Source organism: Lynx canadensis, chromosome B3 (assembly GCF_007474595.2).
Source record: "Lynx canadensis isolate LIC74 chromosome B3, mLynCan4.pri.v2, whole genome shotgun sequence".
Classification (NCBI taxonomy): Eukaryota; Metazoa; Chordata; class Mammalia; order Carnivora; family Felidae; genus Lynx; species Lynx canadensis.
In genome coordinates, this window is record NC_044308.2 from 4,174,337 (window position 1) to 4,196,809 (window position 22,473).

Sequence of the window (22,473 nt, forward strand, 5' to 3'; positions counted from 1 at the left end):
TTTATTTCCCTTGCCTTAGGAGGCATCTCTAGAAAAATGTGTCTATGATCAATGTCAGAGATTACTGCCTGTGCTCTCTTCAAGGATTTTTAGGATTTCAGGTCTCACATTTAAGTCTTTAATCCACTTTGAGGTTTTTTTTTGTGTATAGTGAAAGAAAGTGGTCCAGTTTCATTCTTTTACATGGGCTGTCCAGTTTTTCCAACACCATTTGTTGAACATTTTTTTCCCATTGGATATTCTTTTCTGCTTTGGAGATTAATTGACCACATAATTGTGGGTTTATTTCTGGGTTTTCTGTTTTGTTCCATTGATCTACGTGTCTATTTTTATGCCAGTGCCATACTGTTTTGATTACTACAGACTTGTAATATAACTTGAAATCCAAAATTGTGATGCCTCCAGCTTCGCTCTTCCTGTTCAAGATTTCTTTGGCGACTAGGAGAGTTTTGTGGCTCCATACAAATTGTAGGACTGTGTTCTAGTTCTGTGAAAAATGCTGTTGATATTTTGATAGGGATTGCACTGAATCTGTAGATTGCTTTGGGTAGTATCGGCATGTAACAAATATTTGTCCTTCCAACCCATAAGCATGGAGTGTCTTTCCATTTCTTTGTGTTGTCTTCAATATGTTCCACAAGTGTTTTATTGTTTTTGGAGTACAGGTCTTTTGCCTCTTTGGTTAAGTTTATTCCTAGATATTTTATTGTTTTTGGTGCAGCTGTAAATGGGATTTTCTTAGGGCCTTTTCTATAATAATAAATTAAGATTGTAACTATCCCTTTAATCATTGTTTTAGTTTCATCCTATAATTTTGATCGATTTTCATTATCATTTCTTTTTAATGTTTATTTTTGAGAGAGAGAGAGACAGAGAGAGAAAATGTGAGTGGGGGAGGGGCAGAGAGAGAAAGAGGGAGACACAGAATCTGAAGCAGGCTCCAGGATCTGAGCTGTCAGCACAGACCCCGACGTGGGGCTCAAACCCACGAACCTCGAGATCATGACCTGAGCCAAAGTCGGACGCTTAACCGACTGAGCCACCAAGGCACCCCAATTATCATTTAATTGTAAATATTTTCAAATTTCCCTTGTTATCTCACGCATGGACTATTCAGAAGTGTGTTGTACAATTTCCAAATATTTGGCATCTACCTAGATATGTTACTGATTTCTGATTTAATTCCTATGTGGCCAGGGAATATATTCTGTATGACTTCAATTCTTTTAAATGTACTGAATTATTTCTGTGGCCCCAACGTATGATGTATGCCGGTGAACATATCATGCATACTTAATGCATATTCTGCCCACTTAGGGTGTAGGGTTTTATGAATATTTAACTAAGGTAAGGTGATTGATAGTGTGTGAATTATCTGCTTTTACTGGTATTTGAATCTGGATGTGCTATCAATTGCTGAAAGAGGGTGTTAAAATCTCCAGCTATGATTATAGAGTTGTCTGCTTCTCTGTCAGTTCTGCTTCATTTATTTGAAGTTCTGTTATTATGCACACTTACGATTATCATGCTTTCCTGTAGAGCTGACCCTTTAACCGATATGAAGTGTCCAGTTTATCTCGTAATATTTTCATCCTGATGTCTATTTTGTCTGAGATTAACACAGCCATTCCAGTCTTTTTATATTTAAAATTTGCATGATATATCTTTTTCCATTCATTGCTCTCTTTGCATGTATCCTTTATATTTTAAGTGTGTCTTTGGTAGATCACATGTAGTCAGTTGGCTTTAAAAAAAACCCCATTTTGATGAACTCTTTGTGTTTAGTCTACTAACTTTTAATATAAGTACTGATGTGATTAGCATTAGGGCTACCATTTTACCTCCCCCCCATTCCTGTTTCTCTTTTCCTGCCACTTTTGTATGTTTTAATATATTTTAGAGTTCCATTATATCTATTAACTACTAAGCAACACAGATTGCTCTACAGATTACCATATATATCCTTCACTTTTTAGTCTACTCGGCTAATAGATATTTTTAAGTTTTTTCGAGAAAGAGGGTATGCGAGTGGGGGAAGGGGGGCAGAGAGAGAGAGAGAGAGAGAGAGAGAATATCTTAAGCAGACTCCACGTTTAGTGCAGAGCCCAACACAGGGCTCGATCCCACGACTCTGGGATCATGCCCTGAGCCGAAATCAAGAGTCAGATGTTCAACCGACTGAGCCCCCCAGGCGGCCCCGAGCTATCCTTGTAACTAGCAGTCATGTAGGATTTAGAAACCTTGCATCCGTGCACTTTTACTTTTCCCATCCTTTATGTTACAGCTGTCACATGTACTCTACAATGCAATGTTTTCACTTTTGCTGGAAATAGTCCTGTGTATTTAGAGACATTAAGAGAAGAAAAAAAAACTTCTATTTGCCATTTTAAAAAGTGTTTCTTTTTTTTAATTGAGGTATAATTGACATACAACATGATTCCAAGCTGGTATATACTACAGAATGCTCGCCACAATAAGTCAACATCCTCCACCACACATAGTTACAGAATTTCTTTTTCTTGTGACGAGAACTTTTAGGAGCTACTCTCTTATACACAATACAGTATTAACTACAGATGCCATACTGTACATTGAATCCCCAGGACTTATTTTATAACTGGAAGTTTGTACATTTTGACTCTTTTCATCCATTTCTAGTTTAGGCATCTAGGCATCCACTACTAGTTGCCTACCCTGGCAACTAGTAATCTGTTGTCTGTATCTATGAGCTCTTTGTCTTTTTTTTTTTAAAAAAGATTCTAATAAGTGAGATCATACAGTACTTGTCTTTCTGTCTGATTGATTTTCACTTACCATAATGCCTTTAGGGTCTGTCCATGTTGTTGCAAATGGCAAGATTTTATTCTTTTTTAAGGCTGAATAATATTCCAGCGTGTGTGTGTGTGTGTGTGTGTGTGTGTGTATACACACACCACTTCTTCTTTATCCATTCATCTATCAATGGACACTTGGGTTGCTTCCGTATTTTAGCTATTGTAAATAATGGTGCAGTGAGCATGGGGTGCATGTATCTTTACAAGTTAGTATTTTCCTGTTCTTTGGGTAAATACCAAGTAGTGCAATTCTTGGATCATAGGGTAATTCTATTTATATAATTTTTTGAAGAATATCCATACTGTTTTCCACAGTAGCTGCCCTAGTTTGCATTCCCACCCACAGCGCAAGATGGTTCTTCTTTCTCCACATCCTTGTCAACACTGCTTGTGTTCTTGATTTTAGCCATTCTGACAGGTGTGAAGTGATATCTCATTGTAGTTGTGATTTGCATTTCCGTGATGATGAGTGATTGTTGAGCCTCTTTTCACGTGTCTCTTGGCCATCTGGATGTCTTCTTTGTGGAGAAATGTCTGTTCATGTCATCTTCTCATTTTTAAATTGCATTATTTGATTTTTGGGTATTGAGTTGTATCAGTTCTTTATATATTTTAGTTACTAAGCCTTTATTAGATGTCATTTGCAAATATCTCCTCCCATTTAGTAGGTTGCCTTTTAGTTTTGTTGATTGTTTTCTTTGCTCTGCAAAGAAATTTTGATGTAGTCCCAATAGTTTATTTTTGCTTTTGTTTCATAGGAGACATAACAAGAAAAATGTAATGGCTGATATCAGACTACTGGCTGTGCTCTCTTCTATGATTTCTATGGTTTCAAGTCTCACAAGTCTCTGTGTATAGTGAAAGAAAGTGGTCCAGTTTCATTCTTTTGCCTCCTTTGTCATAGATTAACTGATCATGTAATCGTGGGTTTATTTCTGGGTTCTCTATGGTGTTCCATTGATCTATATGTCTACTTTGGTCCTAGTACCCTACCTTTTTAATCATCACAGCTTTGTAGTATATCTTGATGTCTGGGACTGTGATACCTCCAGTTTTGTTCTTTTTCAAGATTGCTTTGGCTATCCAGGGTCTTTTGTAGTTCCATACACATTTTAGGCTTATTTGTTCTCGTTAATGTGATAATGCAATCCTTAGCAAAATACCAACAGCATTTAAGTCTGTAGATTGTTTTGGGTAGTGTGGACAGTTTAACAATATTTTTCCAATCCATGAGCATGGAGTATCTTTCTGTTTTTGTCATCTTCAACTTCTTTTATCAGTGTTCTACACTTTCCAGAATACAGGTTTGTCACTTCCCTGGTTTATTCCTAGGGATTTAATTCTTTTAGATGCAATTACGAATGGGATTGTTTTCTCAATTTCTCTTTCTGCTACCTCATTTAGTGTATAGAACTGCAATGGCTTTCTGTATATTGATTTTGTATCCTGTAACCTTACTGAATTCATTTACCAGTTCTAGTAGTTTTTTTGGTGGTCTTAAGGGTTTTCTATAAAAAGTATCATGTCATCTGCAAACAGTGAAAGTTTTACTTCTCTCTTACCAATTTGGATGCATTTTCTTTCTTTTTGTTGTCTGACTGCTGCAGCTACGACTTCCAGTACTGTATTGCATAAAAGTGGTGCAAGGGGACATCCTTGTCTTGGTTCCTGATCTTAGGGGAAAAGTTCTCAGTTTTTCATCATGGAGTATGAAGTTAGCTGGGGTTTTTTAATATACGGCCTTTATTATGTTGAGGTATGTTCCCTCTTACTCTGTTGAGGGTTTTTATCATGAATGGATATTGTAGTCTGTCAAATGCTTTTTCTGCCATCTATTGAAGTGAACATATGATTTTTATTCTTTCCCTTGTTGATAATGATGTATCACATTGATTGATTTGCGAATGTTGAACCACCCTCGCAACCCAGGAATAAATCCCACCTGACTGTGGTAAATAATTTTTTTAATGTATTGTTGGATTTGGTTTGCTAATATTTTGTTGAGGGTTTTTACACCTACTGGCCTGTAGTTCTTTTTGGAGTTTTGTATCTTTTTGCATCTTTATCTACTTTTGGTATCAGGGTAATGCTGGCCTCATAGAATCAATTTGGAAGCTTTCTTTCCTCTTCTAATTTTGGAATAGTATGAAAAGAACAGGTATTCACCATTCTTGAAATATTTGGTAGAATTCACCTGTGAAGCTCTCTGGTCCTGGACTTTTGTTTGTTTGGAATTTTTTGATTACTGATTCAATTTTAATGCTGGTAATCACTGTTCAAATTTTCTATTTCTTCTGGTTCAGTTTTGGTAGGTGATGTTTCTAGGAATTTATCCACTTCTTCTAAGTTGTCCAATTTTTTGGCATACAATTTTCCATAATATTCTCTTATAATGCTTTGTATTTCTATGTTGTTGGCTATCTCCTCTTTCATTAAAAATAATTTTTTTAATGTTTATTTTTGAGAGAGACAGAGCGCAAGGTGGGGGGCAGAGAGAGGGAGACACACAGAATCTGACGCAGGCTCCAGGTTCTGAGCCGTTAGCACAGGGCCCAACATGGGGCTCAAACCCACTAACTGTGAGACCACAGGTGAGCTGAAGTTGGATACCTAACTGACTGACCCACCAGGCGCCCCATCTCCTCTTTCATTTCTGATTTTATTTGAAAAAAACATTTTTTCTTTTTGAGGCATTTGGCTAAAGGTATATCAATTTTGTCGATCTTATCAAATCAGTAACTCCTGGTTTCACTGATCAGTTCTATTGCTTTTTAGTTTCTATTTCATTTATTTCTGCTCCAATCTATTATTTCATTCCTCCTACTGTCTTGGGGCTTTGTTTGGTGTTCCTTCTCTAGCTCCTTTATGTGTAAGGTTAGGTTGTTTGAAATTTTTGTTTCTTGAGGTAGGCCTGTATTGCTATAAACTTCCCTCTTTGAACAGTTTTTGCTGCACCTTAAAGACTTTGAACCACTGTGTTTTTCATTTGTTTCCATGTGTGTTTTGATATCCTCTTTCATTTTTTTGGTTGACCCATTCACTGTTTAGTAGTATATTTAACTGCCATGTATTTGTGCTCTTTCCAGATTTTCTCCTGTGGTTGATTTCTAGTGTCATAGCATTGTGGTCAGAACGGCTTTGATCTTTTTGAGTTCGTGGAGACTAGTTTTGTGGCCCAATATGTGATCTATTCTGGAGAATGTTCCATATGCACTTGAAAAGAATGCGTATTGTTTTAGGATGGAATGTTCTGAGTAAGTCTGTTAGGACCATCTGGTCAAATGTGTCAATCAGCCATGGTTTCCTTGTTGATGTCTGTCTATTGATGTAAGTTCCAGTTAAAGTCCCCTACTATTACTGTGTCACTGTTGATTTCTTCCTTTATGTTTGTTATCAGCTGCTTTATGTGCTCCCATGTTGGATGCATAAATATTTACAATTATTTTATTTTCTTGTTGGATTGTTCCCCTTCGGACTATGTAGTGTCCTTCTTTGTTTCTTGTTATGATCTTTAATTTTTTTAATGTTTATTTTTGATAGAGAGGGAGGGGAAGAGATAGAGGGAGACAGAGGATCCGAAGCGGGCTCTGTGTTATCAGTGCAGTGTCTGATGTGGGGCTTGAACCCACAAACTTCAAGATCATGATCTGAGCCCAAGTTGGGTGCTTAACTGACTGAGCCCTCCAGGCACGCCTATAATCTTTATTTTAAAGCCTACTTTGTCTGATATAAGTATTGCTACCCTGGTTTTCTTTTCACTTCCATTTGCATGATATGTGAGTCTCTTGTAGACAGCATATAGATGGGCCTTGACTTTTCATCCCATGTCTTTTGATTGGAGCATTTAGTCCATTTACATTCAAAGTAATTATTGGTAGGTGTGTACTTATTGCCATTTTGTTACTTATTTTATGGTTGTTTTTGTGGTTTTCTCTGTTTCTTTCTTTGCTTGCTCACTTATGGTTTGCTGGCTTTCTTTACTGATATGCAAAAAATAAAGAGAAAGGCATCCAAGTATATCTATTAACAGTTTTTGATTTGTGGTTACCATTAGGTTACATATAACACCTTATGCATATAGCCGTCTATATTAAGTTGATGGTTGCTTCAGTTTGAACCCATTCAAAAAGCACAATTTTTATTCCTCTCTCCCCCACATCTTAGGTATATGGTGTCATACTTCACACCCTTTTATTTTGTGAATCCATCGACCGATCTTTATAGACATACTTAACATACTGCTTTTGTGCCTCCTACAGGGCTTACTCTTGCTTTATGGTCCTTCCTTTCCACTCAGAGTCCCTTTAACATTCCTTGTAAGGCTACTTTAGTGGTGATGAATTCCTTTGTGTGTCTGAGTAAGTCCTTATCTCTCCTATTCTGAATGATTGATTTGCTGGATAGCGTATTCTAGGGTGCAGGGTTTTTTTTTTTTTTCTTTCTGTGAATATATCATGCCACCCTCTTCTGGTTTGCAACGTTTCTGCTGAAAAATCAGCTGGTAGCCTTCAGGGTTTTTTTTTCCCTGTATGTAACTGTTTCCTTGTGCTGCTTTAAAAATGGTCTTATCACTACTTTTCGACATTTTAATTACTACATGTCTTGGTGTGGGCCTCCTTGGGTTGATTCTGCTGCAGGTTCTCTGAGCCTCGTGGATCTGGGTTTTTGTTTCCTTCGCCAGATTTGAGAAGTCTCCGGCTATTTCTTCAGATAAATTTTCTGCTCCCCTTTCTCTCTCTCTCCTCCTCCTGGGGTCCCTATAATGCAAATGTTACTACGTTTGCTGGTGGTGCTGAGTTCCCTTAATCTATTCTCATTTTTATGAGTCTTTTTTTCTTTCTCTTGTTCGGCTCGATTGCTTTCCATTCCTCTGTCCTCCAGGTTGCTGATCTGTTCTTCTGCTTCCTTTGTTTACTCCATCTAGTGTATTTTTAATTTCGGTTATTGAGTTACCTCCGATTGGTTGTTTTCTATTTCTTTGTTGAGGGTCACCCCAAGGTCCTCCACTCTTAAGTCCAGTGAGCGTCTTTATTCCCACTACTTTGAATTCTCTATCAGGCAGAGTATCTGTGTGACATCTCTTGCTGTGATTTTGTCTTGTTCTTTCATTTGGGACACGCTCCTGTCTTGTGTTGTCTAGCTCTCTGTGTTTGGAAATTCAGCTACGTCTCCTGCTCTCGAAAGGAGTGGCCTCATGAAGGCGAGGTCCTGTGGTGCCGTGTCCCCTGTTCCCCGGGACCTGGCGCCGGAGGGTGTCTCCTGTGTGTGTGTGTGTGGCTATGCCGCATTTGCCACCAGTCCAGTCATCTGCAATGGCTCTCTGCCTGTTGTGGGCAGGGTCCGGTCCCCGTGTTGTTGGTGGGCCTGTCTGGAGTTGCCTCAGACTCGAGTTGGGTCAGACCACTGCTGGGGCCACGGTTGAACAGGCATGTGTGGTTTTTTCCTCCTCCCCCTGAGGCAGGAGTCCCTTTGAGGGAATCACTTGGAGGCGGTGCTGCCCCCCGTCCAGGCTGCATGCACACTGCCACGTTCACGGCACCACTCTCGATGGGCTCCCGCTGAAGGCGAGTTGTTGGGGGCGGGGGCAGGTGTGCAGAACACAGAGGCCAGGTGCACGGTGTCAGCAAGGTTTGTGCCTGGTCTGCTGTAGGAGGGGACCTGGAGCCACTCTGGAAAACCAGTGAGGCTGGGTTGGAGGGGACGCGTCTGCAGCACGCGGGGTTGGGAGGTGGAGAGTGTTCCCACCGAGCTGGTTCTCACTGGCGTCTGGTGTATCTAGGCTGAGGGCAGGGCAAGAAAACGGTGCCCACCAGCTCTTTTGTTTTCGGAGTTTTCCAAAGACCCCTGCCCTTCCAGCACGGGTTCTGAGACTAGTAAACAAACCCCAGGCACTCTTCAAACTGCTGTGTCTATGTTGGACCTCAATGGGGCTTTTTCTTTCACTGTTTCTGTCAGGTCAGGGGTTCAGTTTCTGATGGCAGTCTGCCCGTCTCAGAGCCAGGACTTGAGAAGTGAAACCTCTGGTTTCAAAGCCAAATGTCAGGGGGACTCGTCTTCTCGCCGTGGGTCTTCCCCTCTCCATGCCCGTGGTGTCCCTCCCTCGTGCGGGTCAGCGTGGCTCCTCACAGTGTCTCTGCCCTTCCTGTCCCCTTGGATGTGGCCCCTTCTCTACATTCAGCCGTGGAGAGTCTCTTCTGCCAGTGTTTGGGTCATTTTCTGGGTCCTTGACACTGCTGTGGGTGTTGGACGAGGTGGGCCCAGGGTCCTCCCACTCCCCCGTCTTCCCCAGAAATCCCTCTTCTCTCACCTTCATAGTTTCTGACACGGAGTCAGAAGGAGTGAGCATCACTGGTCTCTTACACGAAATGGGCCATTTTTCTCTGGCTGACTTCAAAGGCTTGGAGCCGCTTGACTGTGGGCTTGGATTAAGGTTTGTGTGTCTTGAATCTATGTGTATATGCTTTCAGTAAACTTGCTAAACCTTTAGCCATTGTATTTTCTAATTTCTTTTTCCTGCCCCACGAGGATTTTTCCTACGCAGAGAGAACACGAGGGGCAGACAACGGTGTAAAATGCTGTTAGGAGAAAACTGTTAACACCGGAATCTACATCCAGTGGAGATATTCCGCAAGAAAGGCAGCCAATACATTTTCAGATGAGGGAAAACTAATCAAATCCCTTAGCAGTGAGCCTATAATACAAGAAGTGTTTTTCAAGGACAGAATTTCACTTAGAACTCTACGTCCTAGTTTTAATCCCCCGATCTCTAATGGTCTGTGTTTCTCTCTCTCAAGGAAGTGAAGAGGCTGCATCTCACCTGAGAAAAATATTCTTCTGAGATGCGTGCGGCCCACTCGATGCACTGCTCCAGCGGTCGGCAGGGATTGGACACGTCCGCACACTTGATGAGCATCCGTTTAATCAGAGTCCGGTTCTCTGGAGTCCGGAGCATAGTGTTTATGGCTTCTTCGTCTTTATTCGTTTCCTAAAACACAAGTGAGATTCAGAGCAATCCAAGTGGGCTCCCTGGGGCCAAGCTGCGTCTCACAGGTGGGGCCCCACGGTATGCCCGGGCCTATCCGTGACGGCTTCACAGAACAGTGCTGAGGACACCCTGAGCGTGGAGGTCAGCCCCTCCCTTGACAGAAAGGGAAAGCAAGGTCCAGTGAGATCCGAGCGGGACCCGAGAGTAGAGGGTAGCGCTGCAGGTCAGTCTTTGTGCCCTTCCCTTTCTTGGCTCTTTTCTTCTTCCCATTCTAGGTATTTCTCACAGCTGCTGTTTCTTTATTCTAGTTCTACTGCTCCCCCTCGGGACATGAGTGGTATCTTTTATCACACCTACCGAAAAAGAACGCGAACTCTAAACATAACGGTTTCTCTGCCCTTTCACCAAAAGGAATCTTGTGGGGCACCAGGCTCCCTGCTTCGTACAACCCAGCCCCTACCCCAAGTCCCATGGCAGGTATAATCTTGGGAATTAGCCATCAGTGCACCAAGATGGTGTCAGATAGAGCGATACTTCTGTAACAGTTACTCTCTTTTGATGTGCACTCATGAAAAGATCTGTGGTAGGCAAGAAAAGCACTATTACTTTATAGACGAGGGCACCGGGACCCAGAGAGGCGAAGAGATTTGTCCGCGGCTATCCAGCTGAGCCAGGATAAGAACTGAAGGTGGAACTTTAGTCCTGGGCTCTGTCTGTTCGAGGTGCTACATGCCGTCTGGTCTGCTATGGATTCTGAACCCCTGGTATAATGGGCCCCGGTTGGAAGAGGGAGGACCGGGGCAAAGAGCACGGTCAGAGACAAGCCAGTCTCCTCATGCTTTCCGAAGGTGTCGATCATGTGATTTCCACGAGTAATCACAGTAGTCGAAAAAGGCCTGATGGTCTCGTCGCGGTGAGGACAGACATGCCATCAAGATGGGCGCGTGCCCGCCCAAAGCTTGGGCTGCCTCCTCCCCTGGACAGCTGCCAGAGCGGACACCACCAAGGCTGCCTCGACAGGTCTCCTCGCCCCGTGTCCCAAGGGCTTCGTGCTGGCTCCTCTCTTCAGCCGTGTGACTACCGTTTGGTCCCGCCAGCTGTACAGTATTTGCTCTCGTATTACTCGGTCCCTGCTCTGGCTCACTAGATGGACTTCTCGTCTCTCAGAAGTAACCCCGAGTACGGACAGAGGAGAAACGCGACTTTCGAGTGGAACAGAACACTCAGCTAAGTCTCGGAACTGCCCAGACTCTCTGGAGGAAACGAGTCTGTGGCCGAAGTCAGCCAGGAGCAGTGGCCCAGGTGACACACTATCCAGGACAGGAGGAGCCACTGAAAAAGGTTGGTGCGGGTGCCCCTGCGCTGGAGTCCCTGGAAGGGAAGGGAAGTCAGAAGCAGACTGACGAACTGGGAGAACAGGAGAGGAGGAAGGGAGCAGAGTTGTCATAGGTTTCAGAGGGGGTCACACAGGAACAGGGGTGAAGGGTCAGAGGACTTGCAGAGGTGAAGTGGGGTTAGAACTCAAGGAACGGTGATCCTGGCCTCCTGGGACACCATCCTGAGCACGGAGAAGGCTCTCAGGATGGTGACAGGAGCGGGCAAGGAAGGCAGCGGAGGAGTCAGTGAGCCGGTGCCAAGATGTTCAGTGTGTGGAGCAGGTAGAAGGGCCTCGAAGGAAGAGGGTTCGTGAAAGTAGACGCGATAGGTGCTGATCTCGGGCTGAATCTAGTAGAATAGGTCCCATTAAGTGCCTACCTTGTCCCCTGCCCCTTAGTCCTATGTCTCGAGATTATGCCCATTGTACAGCCCGGGAAGGCGAAGAAGAACTTGGATGGGGACCCGGATCTGCCCACTTCCGTAGCTGTGGTCCCCTGCCTGGCCAGAGGCTTAGTGTCCTTGCCAGGCAGTTGTTGTGACAACTCCAGGCCTCAAATCCAGAAATGGGGGGGGGGGCAACAATGTCACCCTTAGGACCAAAATACAGGGTCCTTCTCAGCCTCTACCGTCCTGTGACCGAGACCAACAGAGGAGAGTCGCTGATGAGACAGCATGTGCACAATGGGGACCCCAGGATGCCCAAGGAGTGGGGAAGGAGATGCGTGTGAGAAAGGGCACAGGGATGGTCCACCCACCTAGTGTTAGCTTCAGAGTCTCCGCATCTCTTTTTGGAGGTCTTTTTTCCTGCCAGGTTTTTACATAATTTTCCAACCAATAGATATTAAACCCAGTGAACCTGCTAGGGGAGCCCCTGCACAGCTCCCCGCCTCTTACCCCAGTTCCCCACAGCACAGAGGGGTAAGGGCCCCCGGTCCCCCATCCAGGCTCTCCTTGCAGTCGGTTTCCCTTACCTCGTTTTCTTCTAGTGCCGCCAGGGGCTTGTTGATGCTGTTGACAAATTTGTTGACGTGCTCGAAGTGTTTTGTCATTTCCGTGGCCAGGACCATGTCGATAATACCCTGGCGCAGCGTCCGATAGTCATTCCTGTTTCAGACAACAAATGAGAGGGCGCTACGCATTACTCATCCGGACCAGACAGGCACTCCCGATACGTCTGTGATCTGGAACTGTGTCCACGGCAGCTAAAATGCTTGTGTCCCTGGAAGTCGCAGGGCACACGTTGGAACGAGATCGTTAGTGAGGGAAAACTGAAGTGACAATCAAGGAGCTTATGGGCAAGGCCTTACAGGAGAAGTGCTCACCATTCTGTAGTGCCGGGCTCGTAGCTCCGGGAAGAAGAGAACATGGTAGGGGCTTACAAAGGCAGAGATCTGTGGCTACGAAGAATGTACCCCCCCCAGAGGAACCTTGAGATCCACCAATTTCAGTGCCCAGACACTTAGAGGGAAGATCTGACAGCTGAGCAACTCACTCCAGCCCTGGTTTTTATCTCTGGTTCACCTCTTTCCTCCACTCACCCCATTCCTCTCCCTGGACACAACCCAAGTTATCAGGTCTTGCATATTTTTCCAGAGATAGCTGATGTATGTACCAGCAACGATGAATAAAACCTACTGAAATTCTAGAACATGGCAAAAGGGAGTTGTGTAAAATCCGGAATCTCCTTTTTAAAAAATCTCCTATAAAACATTCTTTAAAATCGAAGTTAAAAAGTACAGGTCCCTCCCCTGTACCAGGCCCCACGCTAGGCACCGAGGGTCCAGCGATGGACAAAAGGCACCGAACACCGTGATCTTACGGAGCTTAAGAAGCAAATGAGACATTAGACAAGTAATGAAAAATGATTTAAACACGTGATGAGTGCTGTGAAGGAACTTCGCACTGAGTAATCACACGTGAACTGAGGAGTCACACATGAACACCGACAAGGGCGAGAGGGTTCTGGGCACAGGAGGGCGGAGTGGAGTGTTTGGAGCAGAGATGGAAGAGGAGGGCTTCTCCGAGTCTCGGAGTCTCTAAAAGCTCAAGATGTCAGCCCTATCCTTGCCATCTTGAGATGACGTCTTTGATGTCAGACACAAAACTGCTGAGCCTTGAAAGCCTCGTGCTGAGAGAAAGCCACCAGCCACAAAAGACCACATCCTGGGTGCACTATTTGTTATGAGTTGTGCAGAACTGGAGGCAGAACGTGCATCAGTGGGGTTGCCTGGGGCTGGGGGACTTGAGGGGGGTGGGAAGTGACTGCCGGTGAGTTTGAGCTTCTTCCTGGGGGGTGATGGCCACGCGACCCTGACTATACAGACCACTCTTGTACGCTTTAGATGGGTGAACTCTGTAGTATGTGACGCGCGTCTCAAAGTTGCTAGAGGGACCAACATGCTCCCTGACCCGCTGCTCTCACCTCTCCATGTTTTTGAAGATATTGCATTTGTCATCGCGGGTGGTCAGCTGGAAGGCCAGGGCCGCGTGGTGGCTCTCCAGCACGGCAGTGTCGTTGTACAGGATGGCCAGCTCGCTGCCGGCATTGCACAGGAAGGAGTTGGTCCTCCCGGGGTGGTCCACGTCATGGATGGTGGCTGCAATGAGGGCAGCGACCTCGTCAACTGGATCTAACGTTTGCTGCAAACAAGAGATCTTTTAAAAACAGGGCATGGCCCAGAAAGCAGGGAAGCCTTCCGTAGAGTCTTCTTTCCGCCCCACTACTTTCAGGTAAAAAGGTGCCAGATTTCCGAGAAACGCGTGTTGTTGGGCACATCCTGTTTTCCCTAGCTCTACTCAGAAACCGTTTCATGTTCGTACTTGTTCCTTAGGGCACACGATCTGATTCTAGGTCTCGCACAAGCTCGGGACTTACCAAAATACGAGGTGTCCTCGACCCAGGAGTCACCTCCTCGGCCAGTCTGTCTCTCGACCCATCACAAAAAATGTCTGAGACACTGACTTGAACCAACAGCAACCAGTATTACTACCTGAGAGAAACAGCTTACGATGTGCGTCACTCACATTAAGGGGCTGGTCTAGCGTGTCCCCCCCGCTTTTGGTGCGATCTCTGTCAGGCTGATGTCAGGATTTGGTGAGTTTGGTACAATAATCTGGAGGTTTTCCCTCATTTTCAAGTCTCTGAAAAGGTTGACGCAACACAGAAAAAGTCCTCGAAGGGACAAAGACCTCACGTGACCGTCTTGAGTCGGGAGCCCGATTTGGAAGAATTCGATTGGTAAATTCAGTACTTCTTCCGTGGTGCTGACCTCCTGGCTTCCTACTTATAGGATCTGATTTAAAACCTTTCATCTTTAAGGCTTTCAAGTTAGCGTGGAAGTGTCTGGCACTTTCTGCATTTCTCGATTTGTTTGGCTAGAATTTAATTTTCTTGGTTGTTTCAGAAAACCATTTTGGATTGTCATCTGGCCCTTCTCATTCTGTAGGCCTTAACTGATTTAAAGTATTTTCTCATCTGTAGTGGCTGACATTTTTAAATCTAACCTTTAGTTATTAAATTGTTTTGTTCTGCAAAGGTTAGAAAATATATGAAATTCTGACGTTTATTAAGACATCCACTATGTCCTGGTAGCAGCTCATTTTTGGAAATATTCTAGAGACACTTGAAAGGAAGGTGCACGTCTAACCAGTCTTGAAAATTTATTTCAATTGAAATTCAATACTTTTAACTTTAAGTGGGTGAATTATATATGGATTATATCTTAATCAATGCTATTTATAATGAACTGAGCTTTCTAAATATGTATTTGCATGTTATCTATAGAGTAGTTCAAAGGCAGTAAGTCAAAGCAAAAATTAGGCTATCTTTATACACCGAACCACACACAGACACCCCTCTCCACCACCCTGGCCTTTGTTTTCATACTTTTATATAAAACGGTCCTCTCTCTGAACTCTTAATTCTGTCTATAGTCTTGGTCTGATGTCGCTGTCCTCTCTCACATGAGTCCCCTGTCACGGAGAACAACGTGGGACCGGCAGGCACCTGCCCTCGCTCTGCCCGCCCGCCTGCCATGCTCCGGTCCCTACGCGGCCATCCCCGGGTACCAGGACACCTGGACAGGAGGTTATACCGTATCACCCCTCAAATAGCCCAATTCTTAGAGCAGAAGGATCAAACCACTGTTTTGTTTTGTTTTTTTTTTTTTCTAGGTTCTGCTAAAAGTGAAATAAATGGCAAGGCCACGGGAAGTCCCTGGACCCTCTGGGCCGTGCTATGACGGACACTGAAGGAAAGAACACAAAATGTGATGAATCAGCTCATGTCTAGTTGCTGCTTGGACAGTCTCCATAATGAAGTGATTTCCAACATGAAAAGCTTTCTCAGGAAGCTTGGTTTGGGAGTGGCCGGTGAGTCACATTCCTCGAGTGGAACCTTCCCCCCCGCCCCCCCCTGCTCTCTGGGCTACAGTCTTCTCACCCCCCTCCCCCCTGCTGCCTCAAAGCTAGAGCTAAGTAACGCCACTGGCCGGGGCCCAGGCAGACTGAGCCCGCTGCGACTGGCCACCGGCAGGTGCCGGTGGCCACTGCGGAGACTCAGCTGAGCAGGACGGGCCCTGGGGATACGAAAGGAACTTGCCGGCCACATGGAGTGGACGGACCGGTAAGATCAGGAATGCGCCCAAGAGGAGCGGGCACGTGGAAGAGGGCATCTAAGTCAGTACTGGGGATGGAGGGCGGTCTAGGCAAGACCTCCTGGAGGAACAAAGGCTGGTGTGGATCCCTGAAGGACAGGTGGGGGACACGCGGGACCAACAAAGGGAACAGCATGTCGAGGGCAGGAGCGTCAGAAAGTACGGTGGTTCAGCGTGTCTCACACGTGGCCCGTGTGTCAGGAAGCTGTGAACACCATACTGTGGAGTTGTACAGTTCAAATCCTGTGGCGGGTGGGAGGCCGGGAACAACAGGGTCAGATGTGCTGTCTGGGAAAGCCCGCGCTGGTAGCGGTGCGAGGGAGCCACAGGGGGCAGGGGCTCGGGAGCTCTCGCCGGGAGCCGCGTAGACAAGAAAGGATGGGCCCTCGCTAGGAGGGCAGCAGGGTATTATGAGGCATCCTGAATGAACATATCGATCCACAGAGCTTCCCGGCCGGGCGGCGTGCAGGCGAGGACCGCTCCAGCAGTCACCCTGCACGGCAACTTGGCCGAGGCGGCGCACCGTCCCGTGGCCCTGCCCGCTGAGCACAAACACAGCTCACCTTTATCCTCTCTTTGCAGAGGAAATAGGCAGTGGCATGAAGCACGTCGGCAGAGTGTGTGGAATTGTGGTAGGGGTTACAAGAATGGTAATTGGCTTCAATAATTTGCAGCCACGATCTCAGCGTCGCCTCAGAGCAGTTCAAGAATTCACAGATTCCAAAGCGCGCAAACATTTTGAGACCAAGATAGATCAAAGGCCTACAGAGAAAAACGTCCACAGCATTAAAACAAAGAAACAGGCAAAGCGTGTGGAGCCCCAAAGAGGCTCAGACCCGACCGGCTGACCCGAGCCCGGCTTCAGCGAGCGTGCGGGGCAGGGAGGCTGCCCGAGCGGCGTCCGTGTCTCCGGGGCCCCGGCGGCTGACACCAACCTTGGCTGGAGCTCTGGGTCAGGGCCCCCCACTGGCTGGGGCCAGCTTTGCCGGCCCTGCCCTTCCGCCTTCGGTGACTCCTACTTGCACCAGTAGATTCCTCAAAATCCACGTGATGCCAGGCTTGAACCCTGTCCTCGCCTTTGGACTTGCTAGACCTGTGTTATTGGCCAGATGTCCTGTCTAGAAGCAAAGAACACTTCTTGAAGGCTACCTGTGGCCCAGATACTGTCACTTGTCACGTAATGGCCTCAACAATCTGAAGGTGGGTGTCGCAGCAGGAGGCGGTTTCTCCTGAGAAGGTGACCAACTGGCCACCGATTCAGGCCCTTCCTTGAGAAGTTACCTCAATCCAGCATCTGGCCTTGGGCTTGGAAGGGCAAGAAATGGCTCTGCTGAGGTGGCATCTGGAGGTCACCACGCTCCCAGGGCTTGAACCGGCCCACCTTGGCCTGATTCACATGAATGCAGCGTCACTAGCACGTAAGCCAGGTGCTCAAAGATTCGTTTGCTAGAGTATTCTTTCTATGGCCCCTGCCCATGTGGGGTGCATGGGAAGAGAATGTAGCGGAAGGCTGACTCCTGGTGGGCATGATCGGAGGGTAGAGGCCGTGTGAGGACAGTTCACCCAGACTGGAGGGGACCTGAGGAGTTAGCCATCCCATGGGCCCACAGAATACACGCAGGTCCCTCTGGCCTCACCCCCGCAAAGCGCAGCCTTGGCTGGAAATGCAGACGGCCCTTCCCAGGGTGCCCAGTCAGCCACAGTGCTCTAGCCAACTCTGTGCTTCCCTCAAGGGCCGAAACTCAAGGTAAAATCCCAGTGCTGTCCCCACTCTGTGTGAGCGTGCCCAGATCAGGACGACTAGAGTTCGGGGGTCCCCACGCCTGACACCAACATGGCGACCACGATGTGGGGACAATTCTTGGAGAATGTGTATTTCTAATTCTTAGTTCTAGGTTCTGAGTGGGACTCTCGCTGCTCCCTCAACCTACCACCACCTACAGAAGGCACGTCCGTATTTTCCAGGAAAAACCCCTGCCACTCAGAGACGTTACGTCCCTTGTTCAACTTCACATGGGCCACGAATGGGCGGTCTCTGCGGGAGTTGTGACGAGTCGGCCCTCCCTGACCAGGACCTGCCTCTGGCAGAACCCCCGCTCCTTGGAGGGCTTTGTCCGCAGATGCCCTCGGGACCGGGCTGTCTGCCTGCGGGGCTCCCCGTGGACGCACCTTTTATGTGTGGCGGCCTCCAGTTCAAAAATATCAAAGTCCCAGTACTCTTCATTTTCCATAGCCCGAGCTATCCGGGGAGGGACGTCGTGAAGGGAGATGGGGGTGACAACACTGCCGGGCACCTGCTGCAGGCCTGCAAAGCGATGTGATTTGGGGAACAGGATTAGCAGGCTTTTCCGTGTTAACTGCTCCGTAGGGGGGACAGTGCTGCTTCCAGGGACAGCTGCTGTGTGTCGGATGTTTTATGACCGACCGTGAAACGTCTTACTGCTGAGAAAGGTCAACAGAGCAGTGCCTGAGTGGCTCAGTCGGTTAAACCTCCGACTCTTGGTTTTGGCTCGGGTCACGATCTTATGGTTTGTGAGATCGAGCCCACATCGGGCTCTGTGCTGACAGCTCGGAGCCTGCTTGGGATTCTCTTTCCCTGCCCCTCCCCCTGCTTGCACGTGCTCTCTCAAAATAAATTAACAAAAAAAAATTTATTTTCATCATTTAAGTGCTACTACAATATTAACGGTGATCCAGAAGATTAAAAAGTTAAAACTTACTTTTTGTTGAAAGAACATATTCATTCCCGGATAGTCTTCGCAAACCATCCTGATAAAAATCAAGGAGACAAGAAAAAGATAAGTCACAACTATTCTTTACTTCTTTTTTTAAAAATTTTTAAAAATAATTTTATTTATTTTTGAGAGAGACTGAGTACGAGCAGGGGAGGGGCAGAGAGAGAGGGAGACACGGAATCCGAAGCAGGCTCCAGGCTCTGAGGGTCAGCAGAGAGCCCGACGTGGGGCTCGAACCCACGAACCAGGAGATCATGACCTGAGCCGAAGTCAGATGCTTAACTGACTGAGCCACCCAGGCGCCCCAACTATTCTTTATTTCTTGAAAACGCTGGGAGGGACAGTCGGTCCCAGAGGACAGCTGAGGGCAGCCTCCCCAGCCATGCACCCAAGGCTCCGGCGCCCCTGGGGTCAACCACTGAACGCGGTCACCTAACACAGAGCAGGAGGCCTGATGCTGGGAAAACTGGCTGAACTCAGGGGCAGCAGGGAGGTGATCCTGCACCAGGCCCCAGAGCCCAGCATTCCCGCGGGCCCTCAGCACTGGTTCGGCTTCTCAGGGACAGCTGGCCTCTGCCCTCAAGCCTTGCCCACCATTTTCTTGCCACCCTCCTCACTGCCAATGGACACCAGGATTCCTTCAGAACACTGGATTGTTCCGGGCCCTCTACGCACCCTCACTCCACCCGGCTGCCTCTTGGGCTGAGAGCCCTCCCACCTTCCCTCGCTTCCCCCCTCACCCTGGGACACTATCCCACTCCCGTGGTTTCCACCTCCCGCCTACGGGTGCTAGAGCCTGTGCCTCAGACAGGCAAGGCCAGGGTTAGACACTACTGTCACTGGGAACCACTCTAGATTACTGCCTTCACATTACTGCCTAAAACCTCGTTTTTAAGAAATCCAGAGAACTTCAGAAAGCAGGCATTGGCAGGGGAATTGCTGTTGTTTTTATGTTTGGTGGCGGTGAGGTGGTGAATTTTACTTCTGACCGAGACCAAAGGTGACAGACAGAGATGGAATGTTTTCCAGAGAGCTTTTCTTCCCTTGCGAGACCTCTCTGCTAGAGGGGCTAGAGAAGGTATCCAGGGCCGCCGGGACCCACGGTGCAAAGCCGTCACATCTGCGTAGGATGTTTGGGAAGGAAACCGAGCCCCGTGCCCCGGTGCCTCTTTGAACATATGTAGTCCTTCTGTTTTGTAATTGGTATGAAACACTTTATATGTATATTTTTTTCCTGCCCCAGTTTTCAAAATATGTGAAACAATTAATTTTTATGTTTTATTTCCTATTTTCCTCATAGAACTCCTAAGCAAAAATGGAGAACCCAACCCAGCAGACTCTCTAGAATATGCTCCTGCCTCCTCTGCTTCAAGCTGTGGTCTCCCTTGGTGGCCGGCAGTAGGTGGGGGACGGCTCTGGCCAGAGTGCCGTCGAGCCCGGGTGATGGCGGGGCTCAGGCCACGACTGCCCCCTACACGCACTGAGCTCCATGTGGCCTAGCCCATAAACACGTCATCTCTGGGAAAACAGACAAAAACAGCAGGCTCTAGCCAGCTGCCGGGGCAAATACACTTACAGACATTAAGCCTCCAACAAGGTCATTGGCATGAGGATCATCGTCCTTAGCACCGAACTGTGGCGAATACAATTCAGTGGTTCTCAGAATCTCCAGCACACGGTCTAAGGCTTCTGTCACAGGCATGGGGCTGCTTTCCTGGGCGGCGTTGATAATGTTGATTACCTACAGCATGGAAAGAAGACGTGAGTTTCATAACCTCACGGACGGTGGGAGAGCAATGCGGAGAGGCAGGCTGGCGTGGCACTCGGCGCTAACTCAAGACCAACTACAACGTTCATGTCGCACGTCCTCTCTTTAGAGGAGGCAGCTCCATGCGACCACCGGAGCATTATTATCGGTGCGGGTCGCTTTCCTCTCTCTAGAAACAGTCAACCTGGAGAACAAGGACTCCTGTGCATGCCGCGTGGAGACAGCGCACGCTGCTTCACCTTGGTGATGGGCGCCTCGATCGTCATGGAATGTATCCGGGCCATGGAGGAGTGCCGTCTCTGGCTGCTGACTGTGGAGAGACCACGAGATGCAGAGCTCAGGGGATGTACAGCCCCAGGTACCTGCTGACAAGCCCCGGGCTCTGTGCTCTTCCTCGCTCCCCACCCCCCAAGTCCCCATGTGCTCAGCTGCGTGACGAAGCGATCGGATGAGAACTATGTGGTCACCTGGCTTCCACCCAGTCCCGATGAGCCTGGGGTTCTTCCAGAACCAGCTCTGCTCCCTTCAGTCCTAGGCACTAGGATGCACGTGCCCTCCCCACCCCCAGCCTGAACTTCTGAGGTCACAGGCCGGAGGAAAAACAGAGGAAACAATCTAGCAAGTCAAGGCCAAACAGCCTCTTTTGTGTTTATAACAATCAAGCTTTTAATATTCAGCTTGCCACGATCCAGGAGCAAAAATGTTCTGGAAGACAATGCCACACAGGCTCTTTGTTTCATATATGGCAGGAGCGATTAATACAATTCACCATTAATCAAAATACATGAATGTTTGGTTAAATTTCTCAAGGCACCTTTTGGCATTTTCCACTGTGATGCTTAGTCTAGACCAACTAGGTACATACCGTAAATGAGGCAGCAACTCTCAGGTTTTGTCTGAAGTTTGTGGATTTTTTGTTTCTACTGTCAAGATATGGTTCCTTTGGGGTAAAGGGAAGGCTGGGCAGTGTACAGACAGGAAAAAAATGGACACACAGAGTTCTGTGTGTCTCCCTTGAAAGCCCCACTGTCAGGCCAAATGCTGTTTACCAAAGACCTTCAGGGACGACAGACTGTTCCAAAGCGTGATAGGTGAGCCTCATTTTACCAAATTGAGGTCTAAGGAGAAACACTGCCAGATGAACCAACTCAGGGGCTCTTAAATGCTTTTAATTTGGGGGGACCCACAACACTCTTTAAATCCAATGTTGGTGACCAGCATATGGTTGCCAGCTTTCCATTCTACCCAATAAGGTCATTAAACCAAAAATAATAACCACTGTTTTATCACTACATCATAAAAGGACCTGTTCTCATTTAAAAATGTAATGAAAGGGGGGGGGGGCGCCTGGGTGGCTCAGTCAGTTACACGTCCAACTTTAGCTCAGGTCATGATCTTGTGGTTTACAGATTCAAGCCCCTTATCAGGCTCTGTGCTGACAGCTCAGAGCCTGCTTCAGATTCTTTGTCTCCCTCTCTCTCTGCTCAAGCTCTGTCTCTTGCTCTCAAAAACATTAAAAAAAAAATGTAACAAAAGGGACATCTTCTTATAAAAATGAAAAAAAAACACAATGATGGCACAAAAACAGACACATAGACCAATGGAATAGAATAGAGACCCCAGAATTGGACCCACAAAAATATGGCCAACTAATCTTTGACAAAGCAGGAAAGAATACCCAATGGAAAAAAGATAGTCTCTTTAACAAATGGTGCTGGGAGAACTGGACAGCAACACGCAGAAGGATGAAACTAGACCGCTTTCTTACACCATTCACAAAAATACACTCAAAATGGATAAAGGACCTGAATGTGAGACAGGAAACCATCGAAACCCTAGAGGAGAAAGCAGGAAAAAACCTCTCTGGCCTTAGCCTCAGCAATTTCTTACTTGACACATCCCCAAACGCAAGGGAATTAAAAGCAAAAATGAACTATTGGGACCTCATGAAGATAAAAAGCTTCTGCACTGCCAAGGAAACAATCAACAAAACTAAAAGGCAACCGATGGAATGGGAAAAGATATTTGTAAATGACATATTGGACAAAGGGCTAGTATCCAAAATCTATAAAGAACTCACCAAACTCCACACCCGAAAAACAAATAATCCAGTGAAGAA

General features: G+C 46.8%; 1 protein-coding gene across 2 annotated transcripts in view; it reads right to left on the minus strand.

Moving 5' to 3' along the window:
* The window catches only part of PDE8A (phosphodiesterase 8A), a 155,540-nt gene that overhangs the window by 8,170 nt on the left and 124,897 nt on the right, over positions 1 to 22,473 (minus strand). For both annotated transcript variants that reach the window (XM_030317300.1, XM_030317299.1), the window contains 8 exons: positions 20,594 to 20,664; positions 20,163 to 20,327; positions 18,572 to 18,620; positions 18,021 to 18,156; positions 16,415 to 16,613; positions 13,619 to 13,836; positions 12,168 to 12,300; positions 9,652 to 9,819 (listed from right to left, as the gene is read on the minus strand). In XM_030317300.1, coding sequence (XP_030173160.1) covers positions 9,652 to 9,819; positions 12,168 to 12,300; positions 13,619 to 13,836; positions 16,415 to 16,613; positions 18,021 to 18,156; positions 18,572 to 18,620; positions 20,163 to 20,327; positions 20,594 to 20,664 — 1,139 coding nt within the window. The remainder of the gene's footprint in view (positions 1 to 9,651; positions 9,820 to 12,167; positions 12,301 to 13,618; positions 13,837 to 16,414; positions 16,614 to 18,020; positions 18,157 to 18,571; positions 18,621 to 20,162; positions 20,328 to 20,593; positions 20,665 to 22,473) is intronic.